Genomic DNA, 18390 nt, shown 5'->3' with positions numbered 1-18390 from the left:
AATTGAAAGCTACTGATAATATAGGATGCTTGTTCCAAATAAGATATCTGCATTTTTTCAGGAAGGCAATATTAGGTTACTCTGATTTTAAAGAAGGTATACTTGAAAGTAAATGTAGGCAAAGTGTTTCTATTTCCTGCAAGAGTGAGAATTAATTATACACACAAAGAAAAATATGTAATCTCCATTTATGAACGAATTTATTTTCACATTTTCCAATTGCTGAGAATAGTTTACATTTAAAGTGTCAAATTTGCTTCTCCTTTCTGAACAAGCACAATCCTTAAGATATTGATTTTTGAATGAAATAATGCTATTTTCAGCAACATGGATGGCCCTAGAGAACATCTTACTGAGTGAAATAAGTCAGAGATAGACAAACATCATATAATACCACTCATGTAGAATCTTTAAAAAAAGGTACAAATGAACCTATTTACAAAACAGACAGAGTTAAATATGTAGAAAATAAGCTTATGGTTATTTAGTGTGAGTCATTCAGTCATGTCCAATTCTTTGTGACTCCATGGACTGTAGCCCACCAGGCTCCTCTCTCCCTGGGGTTTCTCAGACAAGAATACTGGAGTGGGTAACCATTCCCCTCCCCTGGAGTTCTTCCCAACCCAGGGATCGAACCTGGGTCTCCCAAATTGCAGGCAGATTCTTTACCAACTGAGCTACCAGGGAAGCCTCAAACTTATGGTTACCAGGAAGGAAAGGCGGGTAGGGATAAACTGGAAGATTGGGATTGACATACACACACTACCATGTATAAAATAGATATCTGATAAAGACCTACAATATAGCACAGGGAACTCTACTGAAGACTCTATAATGGTCTGTATAGGAAAAGAATCTAAAAATGAGTGGATATCTTGTATGTATAGGAATAACTGATTCACTTTGTGTTACATCTGAAACTAACACAATGTTGTAAGTCATCTATATTCCAATAAAAATTATTTAAAAGATATTTGCTTTTTGAAAAAAATTAAAATTAGAGCTTGATTTTCAACCTGAGGGTCATAGTTATGAAAATAAATGTGTTGTCTCACGTAGCACAAAGATTATAAGATGAGCACTCTCAGAGAGAAGACACTCTAAAACCCAACAGTAAACATCCAGATATTAGAAAACAGATGTCAGACTTTCCTGGTGGTCTAGTGCTTAAGACTCCATGCTTCTACTGCAGGGTGTACAGGTTCAGTCCCTGGTCAGGGAGGTTCCCACCTGTTGTGCAATGCAGCCAAAAACACTTTTTTAAATAGATGACAATTATTCTAGTTTAATTTTACTTTGACACACAAAATTTAAGAACCTGATCCATATTCTGATTTATCCCTTATTAAGTATTCAAATTCAAAAACTATCTTCATCTCATATAAAGCACATCTTTTAAAAATAGCTTTTCTCAACTCTCATTTCATGAATTTGTGTAGATCATAACAAACTGTGGAAAATTCTTAAAGAGATGGGAATACCAGGCCACCTTACCTGACTCCTGTGAACCTATATGCAGGTCAAGAAGCAACAGTTAGAACCAGACATGAACAACAGACTGGTTCAAAACTGGGAAAGGAGTACCTCAAGGGTGGATATTGTCACCCTGCTTATTTAACTTATATGCAGAGTACATCATGAGAAATGCCGGGCTGGATGAATCACAAGCTGGAATCAAGACTGCCAGGAGAAATATCAACAACCTCATATACGCAGATGATGCCACTTCAATAGCAGAAAGTGAAGAGGAACTGAAGAGCCTCTTGTTAAAAGTAAAAGAGGAGAGTGAAAAAGCTGGCTTAAAACTCAACATTCAAAAAATTAAGATCATGGCAACCAGTCCTATCACTTCATGGCAAACAGATGTGGAAAAAGTAGAAACAGTGACAAATTTTATTTTCTTCAGCTCCAAAGTCACTACTGATGATGACTGCAGCCATGAAATTAAAAGAAGCTTGCTCCTTGGAAGAAAAGCTATGACAAACCTAGACAGCATATTAAAAAGTTGAGACATCACTTTGCTGACATGGGTCTGTATAGTCAAAGTGAAAGTGAAAGTTGCTCAGTCATGTCCAACTCTTTGTGCCCCATGGACTATACAGTTCATGGAATTCTCCAGGCCAGAATACTGGAGTGGGTAGCCTTTCCCTTCTCCAGGGGATCTTCCCAATCCAGGGATCAAACCCAGGTCTCCCACATAGCAGGCGGATTCTTTACCAGCCGAGCCACAAGCAAAGTCCAAGAATACTAGAATTGGTAGCCTATTCCTTCTCCAGCAGATCTTCCCAACCCAGGAATAGAACTGGGGTTTCCTGTACTGCAGGCGAATTCTTCACCAAGTGAGCTATCAGGGTTTTTCCAGTAGTCATGTGTGGATGTGAGAGTTGGACTATAAAGAAAGCTGAGCACTGAAGCTTTCAAGTTGTGGTGCTGGAGAAGACTTTTGAGAGTCCCTTGGATGGCAAGGAGATCAAACCACTCAATCCTAAAGGAAATCAACCCTGAATATTCACTAGAAGGACTGATGCTGAAGCTGAAATGCCAATACTTTGGCCTCCTCATATGCAAAGCAGACTCATTGGAAAAGAGTCTGATGCTGGGAAAGATTGCGGGTAGGAGAAGAAAGGGGTGACAGAAGATGAGATGGCTGGATGGCATCACTGACTCAAAGGACATGAGTTTAAGCAAACTCTGGGAAATAGTGAAGGACACGGAAGCCTAGGGTGCTGCAATCCATGAGATTGCAAAGAGTTGGACACCACTTAACGACTGAACAACAATAACTCTCAAAAGAAAAAAAAATTCTTATAAAATGACCCACTTATTTGGGACTATTATGAGCTAGAATCCAAGGTGGTCTAAGAAAAGGAATCTATTTAGTTCTATTGCTCCAAAGCAGCATTTATGTAACTAGCAGAAATCTAGTAAGAACCTTCTGTATAGCACTACTGCTGCTGTTAGGTTGTTCAGTCATGTACAACTCTTTGCAGCTCCATGGACTGTAGTCTGCCAGGTTCCTCTGTCCATGGGATTTCCCAGGCACAAATACTGGAATGGGTTGACATTTCCTTCTCCAGAGGATCTTCCTAACCCAGGGATGAAATCCGCATCTCCTGCTTGTCAGATATCTCCCGTTTGGCAGGCAGATTCTTTACCACTGAGCCACCTGGGAAGCACACTGTATAGCATAAGGAACTATATTTAATATTTTATTAATATATTAATATTTGTAATAACGTGCAATGGAAGAGAATCTGTATAACTGAATCACTTTGCCATACATCTGAAACACTGTAAATCAACTGTTCAGTTCAGTTCAGTTCAGTCGCTCAGTCGTGTCCAGCTCTTTGCGACCCCATGAACCGCAGCACGCCAGGCCTCCCTGTCCATCAACAACTCCCGGAGTTTACCCAAACTCATGTCCTTTTAGTCAGTGATGCCATCTAACCACCTCATCTTCTGTCGTCCCCTTCTCTTCCTGCCCTCAATCTTTCCCAATATCAGGGTCTTTTCAAATGAGTCAGCTCTTCGCATCAGGTGGCCAAAATATTGGAGTTTCAGCTTCAACATCAGTCCTTCCAATGAACACCCACTATACTTCAATTTTAAAAAACAGTAGAAATCTTCTTAATATATTTCTACTTTAGGCCTTATTATCATCCAATAATAAAGGCTTTCTTTTTTTCCATTTCATAACATGTATTCCCTCCAAACTTATCAGAGGGAATTATAGTTCTTTTCTCTGGTTTCAAAGACAGATGTACTTTCTAATTCTCACTCTAATAATAACAATAAAACAAATTACTAAGATTCACCATTAAAAGACTGGTAACCTAAATAAGGTAACTTTATCACAGAATATAAATAATATTAGAAATATTCTATCTACAAAGCAATATTTTAAAGGTGGGTACTATTTTATTATTCATAAATAAAGACAAGATTATTTAAAGGCTTCCCATTTTAAAAGACATAAAAATAAATTCAAAATATATAATTTTCTAAATTAATCAAGCTTCCTATTTGTACAGTTTCTGAAATCTGCTCTTTGATTAATGGTTTCATGAATCTTCCTAACAGGGTCGTGGAACAAGAGATTGGAATCACAAGTCATGGGTTGGAGAATTTGTCTATCAATTACCAGCTATATGTGAATCCACTTTGTGAATTTAAAGGTAATGTATATATCTTAATTATTTTTTTCACTACTGTAAAAATATTGTACACTGGATGTTGGGAAAAGTTTAGGCTTCTAAAATAATTTTACCACATACCTAAAGATTCAGAAGATGGTAATAATCTCAAAGCTCCAATCAACAAATATAATTCAGATTAAAAAATTATCTTGGCATTTTAGGAAAATTAATGTCCTTTAGAAAGTCATATTTTAGCCTTTGTTATCTAAAATGGCTATTAGCACTTTTGGTTTTCCTTTCTATCACAAAAGATATGTCCTAAATTATACATAATTCTGCTTCCTAATAACATTCAAGCAATGTACTTAAAAGCTACTGGTTCAAAACATAAGTCTGTGTATCATACTAAGAGGCATGCTACTGAATAGCTTCATATTCAGCATAAGAATACTAGAGTGGGTTGCCATTTCCTTCTCCAGGGGAACTTCCCGACCCAGGGATCAAACCTGGGTCTCCCGCATTGTAGGCAGACACTTTACTGTCTGAGCCACAAGGGAAGCCCTATAATTGAGCCAGTACTTGGTAATTAATGGAAAACATCAGTTAAAGCAGAGACACCAAAAAAGTTTAGATATAAATTAAATCAACATTTTAAAAAACATACAGTTTTAAGGGCTTTCCTGCTGATTAGAATTTCATATAATAGTCCCTTGCAGATCAAAACAGTCAAATCCTAAAGGAAATCAATCCTGAATATTCATTGGAAGGACTGATGCTGAAGCTGAAGCTCCAATGCTTTGGCCACCTAGTACGAAGACCCGACTCATTAGAAAAGACCCTGATGTTGGGAAAGATTGAAGGCAGGAGGAGAAGGGGACGACAGAGAACGAGCTGGTGGAATGGCATCACCGACTCAATGGACATGAGTTTGAGCAAGCTCAGGAGTTGGTGATGGACAGGGAAGCCTGGAGTGTTGCAGTCCATGGGGTTGCAAAGAGTCAGACAAAACAGCAATAGGTTATATTATATATACATTATATAAAATCTAACCTAATAGGTTTACTAACCTAACTTTGATTTCCTTAAAGAAAAACAAGGACTTAAAGATATTTCCCAAAAATCTGAATTTTTGTTGCAATTTTTTACAAGTTTTTCATCTATACTGACTTGTAGGTGTGTCTTAACAGTCCCATCTTAATAAAGACTCTCCAAAAATGTAACTTAGCTTTCATAAAGCAAATTATTCTTTGCCTTAGTTTATACAGCTTAAAAAACTGAATTGTGTAATTACAACAAAAATTACAAGTGCCCTAAACAATTTGAAAAATGGGGCAGTAGGGTACTGGAGCCAGCTCCCACCAATTCACATGAGCTAACTGAATACATCTTTCCTAGATCCTCATTTTGGTAGCTTGAAATTAGCCATGGAGGAGCATTTACACCATGGATATCAGCAAACATTTTTTAACATTTTTTATTGGAGTATAGTTGATTTACAAAGCTGCATTATTTTCAGGTGTACACCAAAGTGAATCAGTTATACATATACATATATGCACTTTTTTCCCATATATGCCATTATAGAGTATTGAGTAGAGTTCCCTGTGCTATACAGTAGGTCCTTATTAGTTAACCTATTATTATGTATATGTATATAATCATTATATACCTATTATATACCTATAATTATTATAGCCTATTATTATGTATTATGTATATAATAGGTTAACTAATATATATATATATATATATATAGTAGTATCAGCAAACATTTTAAATCAAAGCTGCTTTTTCAGAGAACCAAGTGTTAAGCATTTACCAGCACACCACAAGTTTTGGGTATAAAGTGGTCCTGCAGTATCCAAGGGTGGTTGGCTTTAGGAGCCCTTAAAGATGCTGGCTGCCGTCTATGGGGTCACACAGAGTCAGACACGACTGAAGCGACGCAGCAGCAGCAGCAGCAAAGATGCCAAAATCTTGATGCTCAAGGACTTTATATAAAATTGTGCAGTACATTACAGTAGATTCAGTTGGCCATCTGTATCTGTGGATTCAACTGTACTAGCAAAGAGCCTACTGACCAAGACCCTTCAGAATGCTCTGGGCTTCAGCCAAGATATTTTATAAGGAAAGTGGTTCAGCAGAGTATGGTTAAGAAAATTCCTACTTTATCCTCAAGAGGGGCCAATGGAGGATAATAATTATTCTTCACATGTCTTTTAAGTATTTTACTTTGACAGAAGTTAAGAGAAGATTATTGTTGTTTCTTAAGTAAACTGTCCAGTCTAAAACCCATTGATTCTGTATTCTTACCGTTTTGTGATCATTAACAATCATTAGTTCCAAATATTTCATTTCTTCAAACACACCACGGGATGGCTGTAGAAAATAAAAATATGTGATCAGAATGGTGGTTAAAGAAAATATCTCTAATGCCGACTGTTAAATGGAAGACTGACTTAGAATTTCAGAAGAACTCTTTGCTGCTCACTTTATGAACATCCTCAAAGAAACTTGGTCAGGGGAATGGAAGGAAAAACTGACTATAAAGTGTGAGTAAACACACAATTGGGCTTCCCTGATGGCTCAGTGGTAAAGATCTGCCTGCCAATGCAAGAGACATGCGGTTGATCCCTGGTCCAAGAAGATCCTTTGGAGAAAGAAATGGCAACCCACTCTAGTATTCTTGCCTGAAGAACCCATATAGTCTGTAGGGTCACAAAGAGTCAGACCCAACTTAGCAACTGAACAAAAAAGACAAAACATACAGTTGGGCTTCCCCAGTGGCTTAGAGATCAAATATCTGCCTGCAATGCAGGAGACCTGGAGAAGACATGGGTCTGATTCTTGGGTGAGGAAGATCCCCTGGAAGGGGAACTGGACACCCACTCCAATATTCCTGCCTGAAAATCCCCAAGGATAGAGGAGCCTGTTGGGCTATATAGTTCATGGGGCTGCAAAGAGTTGGACACAACTGAGCAACTAAACAACAACAAATGTACAATGGTTCAGAAAAGCATTTTTAATTATCATTAGGTCCTCATCCAGATAGAGAGCAGCTCAGGTGGTTTTCATGCAATTTTTACATGTAAAAATATTCTAGAGAAAAAGCATAATTATTAATATGTTAAAATAAATAAATCTCAATAAGAACAGCATAGTACATCTGGAATAGGTACCAGTGTAGTCATATAGAAACCTGAATTCAGGGGAATGAACGTCTCATAATACTGTACTAATTCCTAACCACACAACTTCTCAAAGGGACAAACGTTGACAATTATCATATTCTAAAGTTTGATTACTAGATAATCCTTTAAAGAGCAAGGGCTAAGTATTTTAGCTGTCATTTGGACTATCATTTGTTTTTCATAGTTAGAAGAGCACATGGTGATTGATCAGTTTATATTTGATAAAACTGGACTGCAGTCAAACATCAACAGTCTATATAAAATGTATTATTACCAACTGCAATTTCAAGAGTAACCAAAAACAGATCTTTAAGTTAAAGAAAATTGTATCCATAATCACCACAATACAAAGACAAGCTCATAAAAGAGAGGGTGATTTGACCTATCACTAAGTTCTCGATGGCTGGTGGTCTAATTTTCCGCAAGAATTACATTTAGCAAAACACTATCTTAACTCTGCAATTTTGGGGAATTCCCTGGCAGTCCTGTGGCTAGGACTCCTCATTCTATTGCAGGGGCATGGGTTCAATCCCTGGTCAGCAAACTAAAATCCCACAGACTGTGCAACACAGTCAAAAAAATAAAAAGTGCAATTTTCAGTATAATTACTCATTAAGTTATCAAGTAAATTACCATGTAATCCATATGCTGTGGAATTAATTTTTGGTTACATAGCATTCACCATGTAATTACTAACAGTCCCCATCATTACAGCTTTCTAACCTATTATGAAATACACTAGGAACATAATTTCAATTCGAAAGCCCCTATACATTTATCAATACATAGGAGCTCTATGAAAGTTGTTGATTATATAATTACAGGATTCTTATTTAGTAATTCAGTGCCACACTCACATTTACTGCTCTCTTCCGTCTCCTCTTCAACCACTGTAATTCAGATAGAAAAGGCCACTGGTCACTGCTTTCCATACCTGTGCAAAAGAGACAGAATACCAAAATCTATGTTTGACTGCATTTCAATGGGAGAATGTTTTAAAAATATTATGTGAGGGAATAGCAGCATTGATAGCATTTGTCTTCTCAAAGTCAAAATAAACTAAGGTGGAAAAAGCATGCCAATTATTAAACTGTTCACATTTTCATGGTCACAAATGTAATCCAAAAGCATCATTTTCTTCCAAACCTCATGAAAAACATAATGAGCTCTTCAAGACTCCTAGGAATATGCATATTTGATCTACAAGCACCTGACCTTAGATATCAGAAAATTTAGAATTCTACAATGCTTAATTCACTTTATTTTTTTAAAGCTTTTCTTTTTTTCTTTTTTCTTTTTTTGCTTTCCTTTTCTTAAAGGGTTTTTATTATTTGGCTTCACCAAATATTCAGTCTCCACTGTGGCATGTGGGATATAGTTCCCTGACCAGGGATCAAACTCAGGCCCCCTGCACTGGGATCTTGGAGTCTTAGCCACCGGACTACCAGGGAAGTCCCCTTAATTTATTTTAGATTTAAAAAGAATGCATGGCATAACCTTTTGCATAAACTACTAAAAACGTTTGGTACTGATACACAGAAATAACATTGCATACCCCAATAATCCAAAAGCGGCTTTTGCCAAATCTTAAGCGTGCTTAAGATGCCTCAGAACCAGACCATGAGAGAGAGAATACCAGCTGGTCAAAGAGCAGCAAACTTCCACGAAAATCTAAGGATGAACCTCCCTGAAATAACTCTGTTAAATATGGCCACAGTCTACAGTTTCTAGCACAGCTTTACATCTGAGTTTCATATTTCAGTCTTTCCACTGGAAACGACTCTTCATGCTTCATTACATGAAAGCCACACGAACTGCCCACCAACACTGCTCACTCCAGATCTCAAACCAATTCCACTTTCCAACAAGCCTGCATATCTACCAAGCTTCAAGTCAAAGCTTCTAGTACATAAAACAGAATGGCTACTTTAATTAAAACTTACTGAGATTCTTCATGTGCTTAGAATATTGTCCTGCCAAGATTTTCTGGATTATATGCGGCCGACCTGTGCTTTTCTGAAACAAAAACAATTAGTCAATTAAAAAGCAAGATATGATTACATCTGTATGGAACAGTGCTAGCACTTTCTCTAATATCCTCCTTAAAATGGGAACATTTGTATGCTGATGGTTTAGTTACCAAAAATGAAAAGTATATGTCTTGTTAAAAGTTGAACTTCAAATAAAATAGAGCATCATCCAATTGTCCCAGTTTAGATAAAAAGCATAGTTTCATTAGTAGTCTTAAACCTTAACTTTCTTCAAACACATGCATAAGAAATTCACAAGAAAGAAACACAAGTGGGCAATGACTGCACAATGTAAGATGAATACTTTAACACTTCTTCAAAATGCGAGTAAAAAGATATGCCAACTTTTGCCAGCAGGTTGGCAAAGGTTTAAAAATTATGACAACCACAGTCAATTACAGTTGCAAGGCAAAAATCACTCTTACACACTGCTGGTAGCACAGGTCAGAGAGAAATTTAATAAGTCTATCAACAATCTTGAACATATCCATATCCTTTGCCTAAGACATACTTTTATTAAAGTCTTATTTCCATCATTATAAGCTTCCATTACTGAGTGCAAAGGATGCGTTACCAATTTACCAATTTAATGCTCATAAGCACTCTATATGTTGCATATTTCATTGCCACTTAACAAACATATTGAGGTTCAGAGGATACATTAATGAGTTCAAATTATATTACAAAATAATGGTCCATTTATTTTTTAAAATATGGAAACGTATCACTGAAAAACTGGAAGAATGTGCACTGAAAGGTAAAGAGAAGTTATCCCTAGGGGATGGGATAATGGATAAATACTATTCAGTTAAATATTTGCTTATTGCACTTTTCCAAATTCCCCACAATGTTTTATAATCATAAAAAAAACTTATTTTAAAAAGTGATCTTATTAAGTTACATAAAAGACATAATAATTAAAAGTTTTGCCATTCATTTATTATTTGAGAAATAACATGAGTTCTCACAGGAAATACCCTATCCATATTATTGGACTTATAAAGCATACTAAAATTAGTGGTAAATTAAATATCAAAAATCTAAATTCAAGTACCATAGACTCTTAATTCTGGTATCAAGGAAAAGATACATGGAGTGATGAAACCCACAACTAGCAACATAATTTTAAAAACCAGCTAAAGTTTTAAGCATTGCTTCTTTCCCTCTCCCATGGTAAAGATGAGGATAAATCGTTGCATGAATGAAAGGCAGGCAGTAAAAACGAAGGCAAAAGAGAAAAGGCATTAAGTATATAACAATCAGCTCCTGAAGAAAAGGATTACGGGTTTAACAACGCAAAACCAATGCTGTAAACATTATGATAATAACACCTTATAAATCTCTTTAACAGTTTAACAGACATAGTCATATATATTTATTAATTCATCATATGTATAAAATTGCCCTATGAGGGATGTAATGGAAAATTATTTCATTTTACCTATTTAAAGACTCAAGGCTTAGAAAGTTGTTATTTGGGGGGCGGGGGTGGGAGTGTTGCTCTTTGGCTTTGTTTTTGTTTTATTTTAGGGTCACAGGATCCTTAATCAATGCCAGAAATCAAAGTCAATTTTTTACTGTATGAGTGTGCTGTACATAGTTTATCTACCTGCAAGTAGAGTAAGGGAAAAATATTTTACTTAATCATAATGTCTTTATCTATCTAGGTGGGGTGATCTTCATTATCTGATCATTTTTAAATTATCAGTTAAAAATAATACTGCTTTACTCAAACATAAAGACTTTTCTGCCTCAAATTTGAAATTACCCCATATTCATACACATGTTGCCATATAAAGAAAATAAATACTTATCTGTTCAACTATTATTATCAATAGCCTGAATGACTATTTCCTGTCTCTAAATTTATCTTATCTACATTTGAAATTTCCAAAGACTTAAAAAACACCTTTTTCTGCTCGCCATCAATGACTGCAATATCCTGATGCTGTCACTTTCAAACTGCTATTTTCCCATCAGCAGTACTTTTCACTGTTAGGACTTCCCAACTGACACCTCTCAGCACCTTCACCTCCTATGGTCTGTTCCTCTCCAAGCCAGCAGAGCTCCTTGCAGTTCCTAAAATGCACTGAGAATGCTCCTACCACAGGGCCTTTGTACTTCTTCTCCTGTGATACACATCCAGTCCCCTAATTTCCTGAAGGTCTTCATCCAAAAATCACCACCTCATGTGCCCTGCCCTGGACAGTTAACATAAATTTTCACTCTCCTCCCTACCACTCCAAGTGGCACTAGTGGTAAAGAATCCACCTGCCAATGTAGGAGATGTAAGAGATACAGTTTCAATCCCTGGGTCGGGAAGATCCCCTGGAGGAGGGTATGGCAACCCACTCCAGTATTCTTGCCTGGAGAATCCCAAGGACAGTGGAGCTTGGCAGGCTACGGTCTACAGGGTTCCAAAGAGTCTGACTCAACTGAAATGACTTGGCATGCACCACCTTCCCAGCTTCATTTTTCTCTCCTCAGTATGCACTATCTAACATACCATATAAAATTACCTATTCACCTATTTATTCCTTTCTCTGCCCCTGAAGACTACACACTCTATTAGCTCAGGTTCTGGGTCTATCCTGTTCACCATTTTATCCCCAGCACCTAAAATAATATCCAGTATGCAGAAAGCCCTTATTACAACATTGATGAATATATGTGTGCTTAGTCGCTCAGATGCGTATGACTCTACGATCCCATGGACTGTAGCCCGCCAGGCTCCTCTGTTTATGGGGATTCTCCACGCGAGAATATTGGAATGGGTCATGCCCTCCTCCACAGGATCTTCCCAACCCAAGGACTGAACCCAGGCCTCCTGCATTGCAGGCAAATTTCTTTACCGTCTGAGCCACCAGGGAAGCATGAATACATAAATATACCAAATTTTAAATTTAGTTGCATTCTATTAGTTAGCAACATGATCAGAGTACATGATTTCTTTTTTCCAGTTTTATTGAGATATCATTGACATATAGCACTGGAAAAGTTTAAAGTATACAACATAATAATTTGATAGATGCATATTATACAATGAACACCACAATAAGTGTAGTTAATATCCATCGCTTCACTTAGTTATGCATTTTTGTCCTTGTGTCGAGAACGTTTAAAATCTATTCTCAGCAGCTTTGAAATATATAATACTATATTGTTAATGACAGTCACATGCTGTACACTGCATTCCCAGAATTTACTTAACTTAAAATTGGAAGTGTGTTCTTCTGACCACCTTCACTCATCTCCCTCACCAGTCTCTGGTAACCACAAATCTGTTGTGTTCATGTGAGTTCAGTTATATAGATTCCACATACAGATGAGATCACATAATGTTTGCCTTGTTCCGGCTGACTTAACTCACTTATGCCTTCATGATTTCTTACCTAGGTTGCTGGCCTATGCATGCCTCTAAATATTATTTTCTTCCATATCTCAAAAGAAAAATAAATACTGTTTAATATAACCATAGTTGAACCCACAAATCTCCCCAATGAAGATTCTTAGACTCATAAAAGTTATATATATACTTGCTTACAGTCATACAACTATCTAAAGACCATGAGAATAAAAGCTTGCTTAAAGGAAAACAAATCGGTCAGTATAAAACAAAGCATCTTATCTGTTTTCTCTTCTGACTGGGAAGAACTGACCTTAGCTTCAGAAAATATTTGAGGCTTCTTACCATCCCTTATTGACATGCCACCTCCGACATGCAACCTAGGCTCCCCCGTCCCTGGGATTCTCCAGGCAAGAACACTGGAGTGGGTTGCCATTTCTTTCTCCAATGCATGTGAAAAGTGAAAGTGAAGTCGCTCAGTCGTGTTGGACTCTTAGTGACCCCATGTAGTGCTCTAGATAAATGTATTTTGAAATCTATGTGATCATCTCTTGATTGCTCAAAAACAAAATGCTGGAAAAATAAAGCACCATAAAAAAACTGATGTCACAGTCACACTCACCTCATTGTGAAACAGGTCCAGTGGTTCTATCATATACACAAAGGTATGATCTTCAAACATACCACTACGACACAAGGAACCACAGAAAGAGAGTTAACACATATAGCAAACACACTGTCTTTAAAAATGAGTGCATCTGAATAAATACCTTTATTCTGCCTCAAATCAAATTCACATATCTGCATGGAATCACCCTGCGGTCCTAGCATTGCACTAGACAATGTCTAGGCTACAGAAAGTGCAAAAAGTGTACAAGAGAAGCATACACATTATACCTGGTATGATTGATTAGTTTTTGGAATTAAATGAACAGATAAGAAGGTCAGATTGGGATAGGACTGTTGATTCTGTTCTAATATCCTGAGTTATTACCGAACCATGTACAACTAGTACAAATTTGATTCGCAAATCCAGTATCATCTGTAAGAAACAGGTTCTTAGTGTATAAGAATAATCTAAAAACATTTGATTCTGAAGAGGCAAACAGAATTATCTTTATGCTTGCAAATTGTGAATTTCTAAGACTGTGTTGGGAACCACATTTAATTTTGAGAGACACAGGATTTTTTGTAAAGTGTGTAAATAAGATTTTCAAGATCCGTTTCATCACATGGCCGTAACAGATTTTTCCACAAAGTGCTACTGTGTTTGAATCTAAAAGGCACCTACAAATGTTTTTTAAGAGCCTGCCTGAAAACCGAAGCATGGGCTCCTCTTCTTTCAAACCACCCTTGCCTGGCCACCTTCACCTTATCCTTAGGTTAAGCTGACTGATAGTTCTTCTGGGAAATACCTCTGGGAAACCTTTCTGGGCTAGGTTCAGCCACCCCCAAAGTCCCTGTCCTTCTCCTCCACAGTACCCACCAAAATGTCAGTTAAATAACAATCTGTATAATTATTCATTTAATCTCTAAATCACCTGCGAGCTCTAAGTGTTAAGAGAGCAGGGACTATGCCCTCCTTGTTCAACCACATCCAGTCTCTATCCCAGGACTGGTACAGAAGAGTCACTAAAATAAATATCTTTGAAAGACAAGATGGAAAGGGCGAAAGGAACGGATGAAAGCCAGGGGATTCTCCCTACGAGAGCCCCACATACTGGAGTCCATTGCAGGTTGACAGAGCCACCCTTGAGTCCTTGACACCTCTGATGTTGCCATGGTAGTAACAGTGCTCTCCACCCTGTAATACAGAAGAAGATTTTACCGATAAATTACGCTGTCTCCAGCATGATTCTCTCTTTGGGATGCATCTGTAAAGCCAAAAGAAAGGCAGGGATGATCCTAGAAACGCCTCCAGGTTGTTGTGAAATCTCAATGTTTCAACTTTTCTATAAGAAGCAGGTGTATATTCGATGCAATGAAGAAAAGGCTTTAACAGGAATAAGACATTAATGCAGCTGGAACAACTTTTATACCTTTGTTAAGCATGTGAGGGAGTAAACACTTAGCAGATATTGTTAGGGAATAAAATCTTCTACATAACTGAGGTGATTCCCCCAAAGGTGGTGTTTATCATCATTTTTTATGGAAGACTACATAAGACTTGGTGATTTGTTTTCCTACCTTTTAAAATCAGTTGATAAATTTTTTAGAAATAATGTATGAACTTACTTTCCAAAGGCAAATAGTAACTGCAAGACCTATTTAAACACACACACACACACAGCAATTTCCTAGCACTTTCTCTCACCTCCTCCATACCAACTATTTTTAACACTTTCAGCTGTTCCTTCTGCTGTTTACCTATGTATTTCTGAATGGAATATTTATACTGTTATATCCTAATTTATTTCACTTTAGAAATTACCTTCCTAATATAGAATCTCGAAAACTCTTCTTGCCCACAACACATTCTAACACACATCAGAAGCTTTTGGTTAAATTATATTTAGAGTTTGTATTATGACTACACAAATATTGTTCATAGCTGTGCCACTTCGATGACATTGTCTTTCATGCTCTATTTTAAAATTTTTTGAGACCTTCTCTTTCTTCTTTGCTTTTCCATGTATTCAGCATGTGTACAGACCCTATCATCTAAAGTATTATCTACAACTCTTCTCCTATGATCAGTTATAGCAGGTAAGTTATCAAGTCCATTTTGTTCCTGGAGACACCCCGCTTGTTTCACCCTCACGCTAGGTCTGATGCATGGCTGCATCCCAAGGCTGGTCTATAGCACGATCCTGGGAACTCCTCTGTCCTCCTTCTGTATGGAATCCTAGATCCTATGTCTTCTGCTTTCATGATCCCCTTTCCTGGAGGTACACATCCTCTGGTAATTTGTTAAAAAGGTATTTATGAAAGATAAATTTGAAAGTTGAAAACCCTGTTTCCATCTTCACACTAGATCATGTGGGTGGGGAGAGAATTCTAGATTGATAATTACTTTCTCTCAGTATTTCAAAGGCATTGTGCACACTCTTAAACCTTCTAATGTTGAGAATTGGAAGTTATTCGAATGTTAAACATTGTCCATACAATCTATATTTCCCTTTTCAAGAAGATTGCAGGAAATTCTATTCATACCCATTTTCACAAAATCTCATGATGCACCTCAGGGTGGGACTTTGCTTATTGATTGTGCTGGGCACTTTCGAATCAAGAAAATGCATTCTACCCAATATTCTGTAATAACCTACATGGGAAAAAGAATCTGAAAAGAATGAATATCTATATATGTATAACTGAATCACTTTGCTGCACACCCTGAAACTAATACAACATTGCTTCCTTGTTGTTGTTTTTTTAATTTAAATTTATTTATTTTAATTGGAGGCTAATTAATTTACAATATTGTATTGGTTTTCCCATACATCAACATGAATCCGCCACGGGTGTACACATGTTCCCCATCCTGAACACCCCTCCCTCCTCCTTCCCCGTACCATCCCTCTGGGTCAACCCAGTGCACCAGCCCCAAGCATCCTGTATCCTGCATCGAACCTGGACTGGTGATTTGTTTCATATATGATATTATACATGTTTCAGTGCCATTCTCCCAAATCATCGCACCCTCTCCCTCTCCCACAAAGTCCAAAAGACTGTTCTATACATCTGTGTCTCTTTTGCTGTCTCACATACAGGTTTATTGTTACCATCTTTCTAAATTCCATATATACGTGTTAGTATTTTGAACTGTGGTGTTGGAGAAGACTCTTGGGAGTCCCTTGGAATGCAAAGAGATCTAAACAGTCCATTCTGAAGGAGATCAGCCCTGAGATTTCTTTGGAAGGAATGATGCTACAGCTGAAACTCCAGTACTTTGGCCACCTCATGTGAAGAGTTGACTCACTGGAAAAGACTCTGATGCTGGGAGGGACTGGGGGCAGGAGAAGGGGCCGACAGAGGATGAGATGGCTGGATGGCACCACTGACTCAATGGACATGAATCTGAGTGGACTCCGGGAGTTGGTGATGGACAGGGAAGCCTGGCATGCTGCAATTCATGAGGTCACAAAGAGTCGGACACGACTGAGCGACTGAACTGATACTGTATTGGTGTTTTTCTTTCTGGCTTACTTCACTCTGTATAATAGGCTCCAGTTTCATCCACCTCATTAGAACTGACTCAAATGTATTCTTTTTGATGACTGAATAATACTCCATTGTGTATATGTACCACAGCTTTCTTATCCATTCATTTGCTGATGGACATCTAGGTTGCTTCCATGTCCTGGCTATTATAAACAGTGCTGGGACGAACATTGGGGTACACGTGTCTCTTTCAATTCTGGTTTCCTCAGTGTGTATGCCCAGCAGTGGGATTGCTGGATCAAAAGGCAGTTCTATTTCTAGTTTTTTAAGGAAACTCCACACTGTTCTCCATAGTGGCTGTACTAGTTTGAAACTAATACAACATTGTTAATCAACTATACTCCAATATAAAATAATTTTTTTAAAAAACCCTACAACTCCACATGAAACATATTTGAGCATGTGTCAGTGCAGGTAATAATAATATATATATTATTATTTTTGGTTTTCCCATACTGTCATAACCATACTTTATAAGAAGTAAAAACCCATACTTTTGCTTCTCAAAAATCTACTCCCAGGGCACAATGCATGCATTTCAGTTCTGGGAAACTTCTATTGTCTCTCTGATATGTCCCTTCCTTTCCATTCTTCTCTACAAATTGAGCTTTTCTACTAAAGCAGAGGAATGGCTGCCTGGCTCTCTAGGGTAGGGAGTAGATCAGGGATTTAGTACCTTCACCAAGTAGACTTTCAACCAGTCTTTCTGTTTTCTGGTACTTTCAATTCCTGGGGCTTTATGGGTGAAGAAACACAAGTTGGCTTGGTTCTGCTTGGTTTTGTCCCAGTGGAACTTAGCAGAGCAAGAAAAACTCAAACCTAGGACAATTACTCTTCATCCATCTGCTTTCTAGCTCCTACAATCTTATGGACACCTCTTATTAGCTGTTTTCTCTTCTCTTAATCCTTGTGGGTTTATACCCTTTTTTAAATTCCTTAACTGTTATTTGAGTATGTCACTATAAGGAACTAGAGATAAATATAAGCACAGAATCCACACTGTCTAACCAGAAGTTTCCTATTTTTTTAATTTAATATTGAAATGTAATTTCCCTCATGGCTCAAATGATAAAAAAAATCTGCCTGCAATTCAGGAGACCTGGGTTCAATCCCTGGGTTAGCAAGATCCCCTGGAAAAGGGAATGACTACCCACTCCAGTATTCTTGCCTGGGAAATCCCATGGATAGAGGAGCCTGGCAAGCTACAGTCAATGGGGTCACAAACAGTCGGACATGACTGAGACACTAACACACACACATATAGTTGATTTACAATGTTGTACTAGTTTCACATGCATAGCAAAAGGATTCAGTTATACACACATACATGAGTAGAAGGGACTTCCCTATAGCTCAGATGGTAAAAAATCCGCTCGCAATGCAGGAGACCTGGGTGCGATCCCTGGATCAGGAAGATCCCCTGGAGAAGGAAATGGCAATCCACTCCAGTATTCTTGCCTGGAGAATCCCATGGACAGAGGAACCTGGTGGGCTACAGTCCATGGGGTCACAAAGAGTCAGACACG

At 37.7% G+C, this 18390-nt stretch overlaps 1 protein-coding gene across 1 annotated transcript in view; it reads right to left on the bottom strand.

Annotated features, from left to right (window-relative positions):
* ADAM23 (ADAM metallopeptidase domain 23) overlaps positions 1-18390 on the bottom strand; it is a 186275-nt gene that overhangs the window by 58308 nt on the left and 109577 nt on the right. The window contains exons 5-9 of the mRNA XM_068968677.1: positions 14425-14507; positions 13326-13389; positions 9271-9343; positions 8185-8261; positions 6450-6515 (exon numbers count right to left, since the gene is read on the bottom strand). Of these exons, the coding sequence (XP_068824778.1) occupies positions 6450-6515; positions 8185-8261; positions 9271-9343; positions 13326-13389; positions 14425-14507 (363 nt within the window). The remainder of the gene's footprint in view (positions 1-6449; positions 6516-8184; positions 8262-9270; positions 9344-13325; positions 13390-14424; positions 14508-18390) is intronic.

The sequence above is a fragment of the Capricornis sumatraensis genome, chromosome 3 (assembly GCF_032405125.1).
Source record: "Capricornis sumatraensis isolate serow.1 chromosome 3, serow.2, whole genome shotgun sequence".
NCBI lineage: Eukaryota > Metazoa > Chordata > Mammalia > Artiodactyla > Bovidae > Capricornis > Capricornis sumatraensis.
The sequence above is the reverse complement of the archived record's forward strand: the minus strand, read 5'-3'. Positions and strand labels throughout refer to the sequence as shown.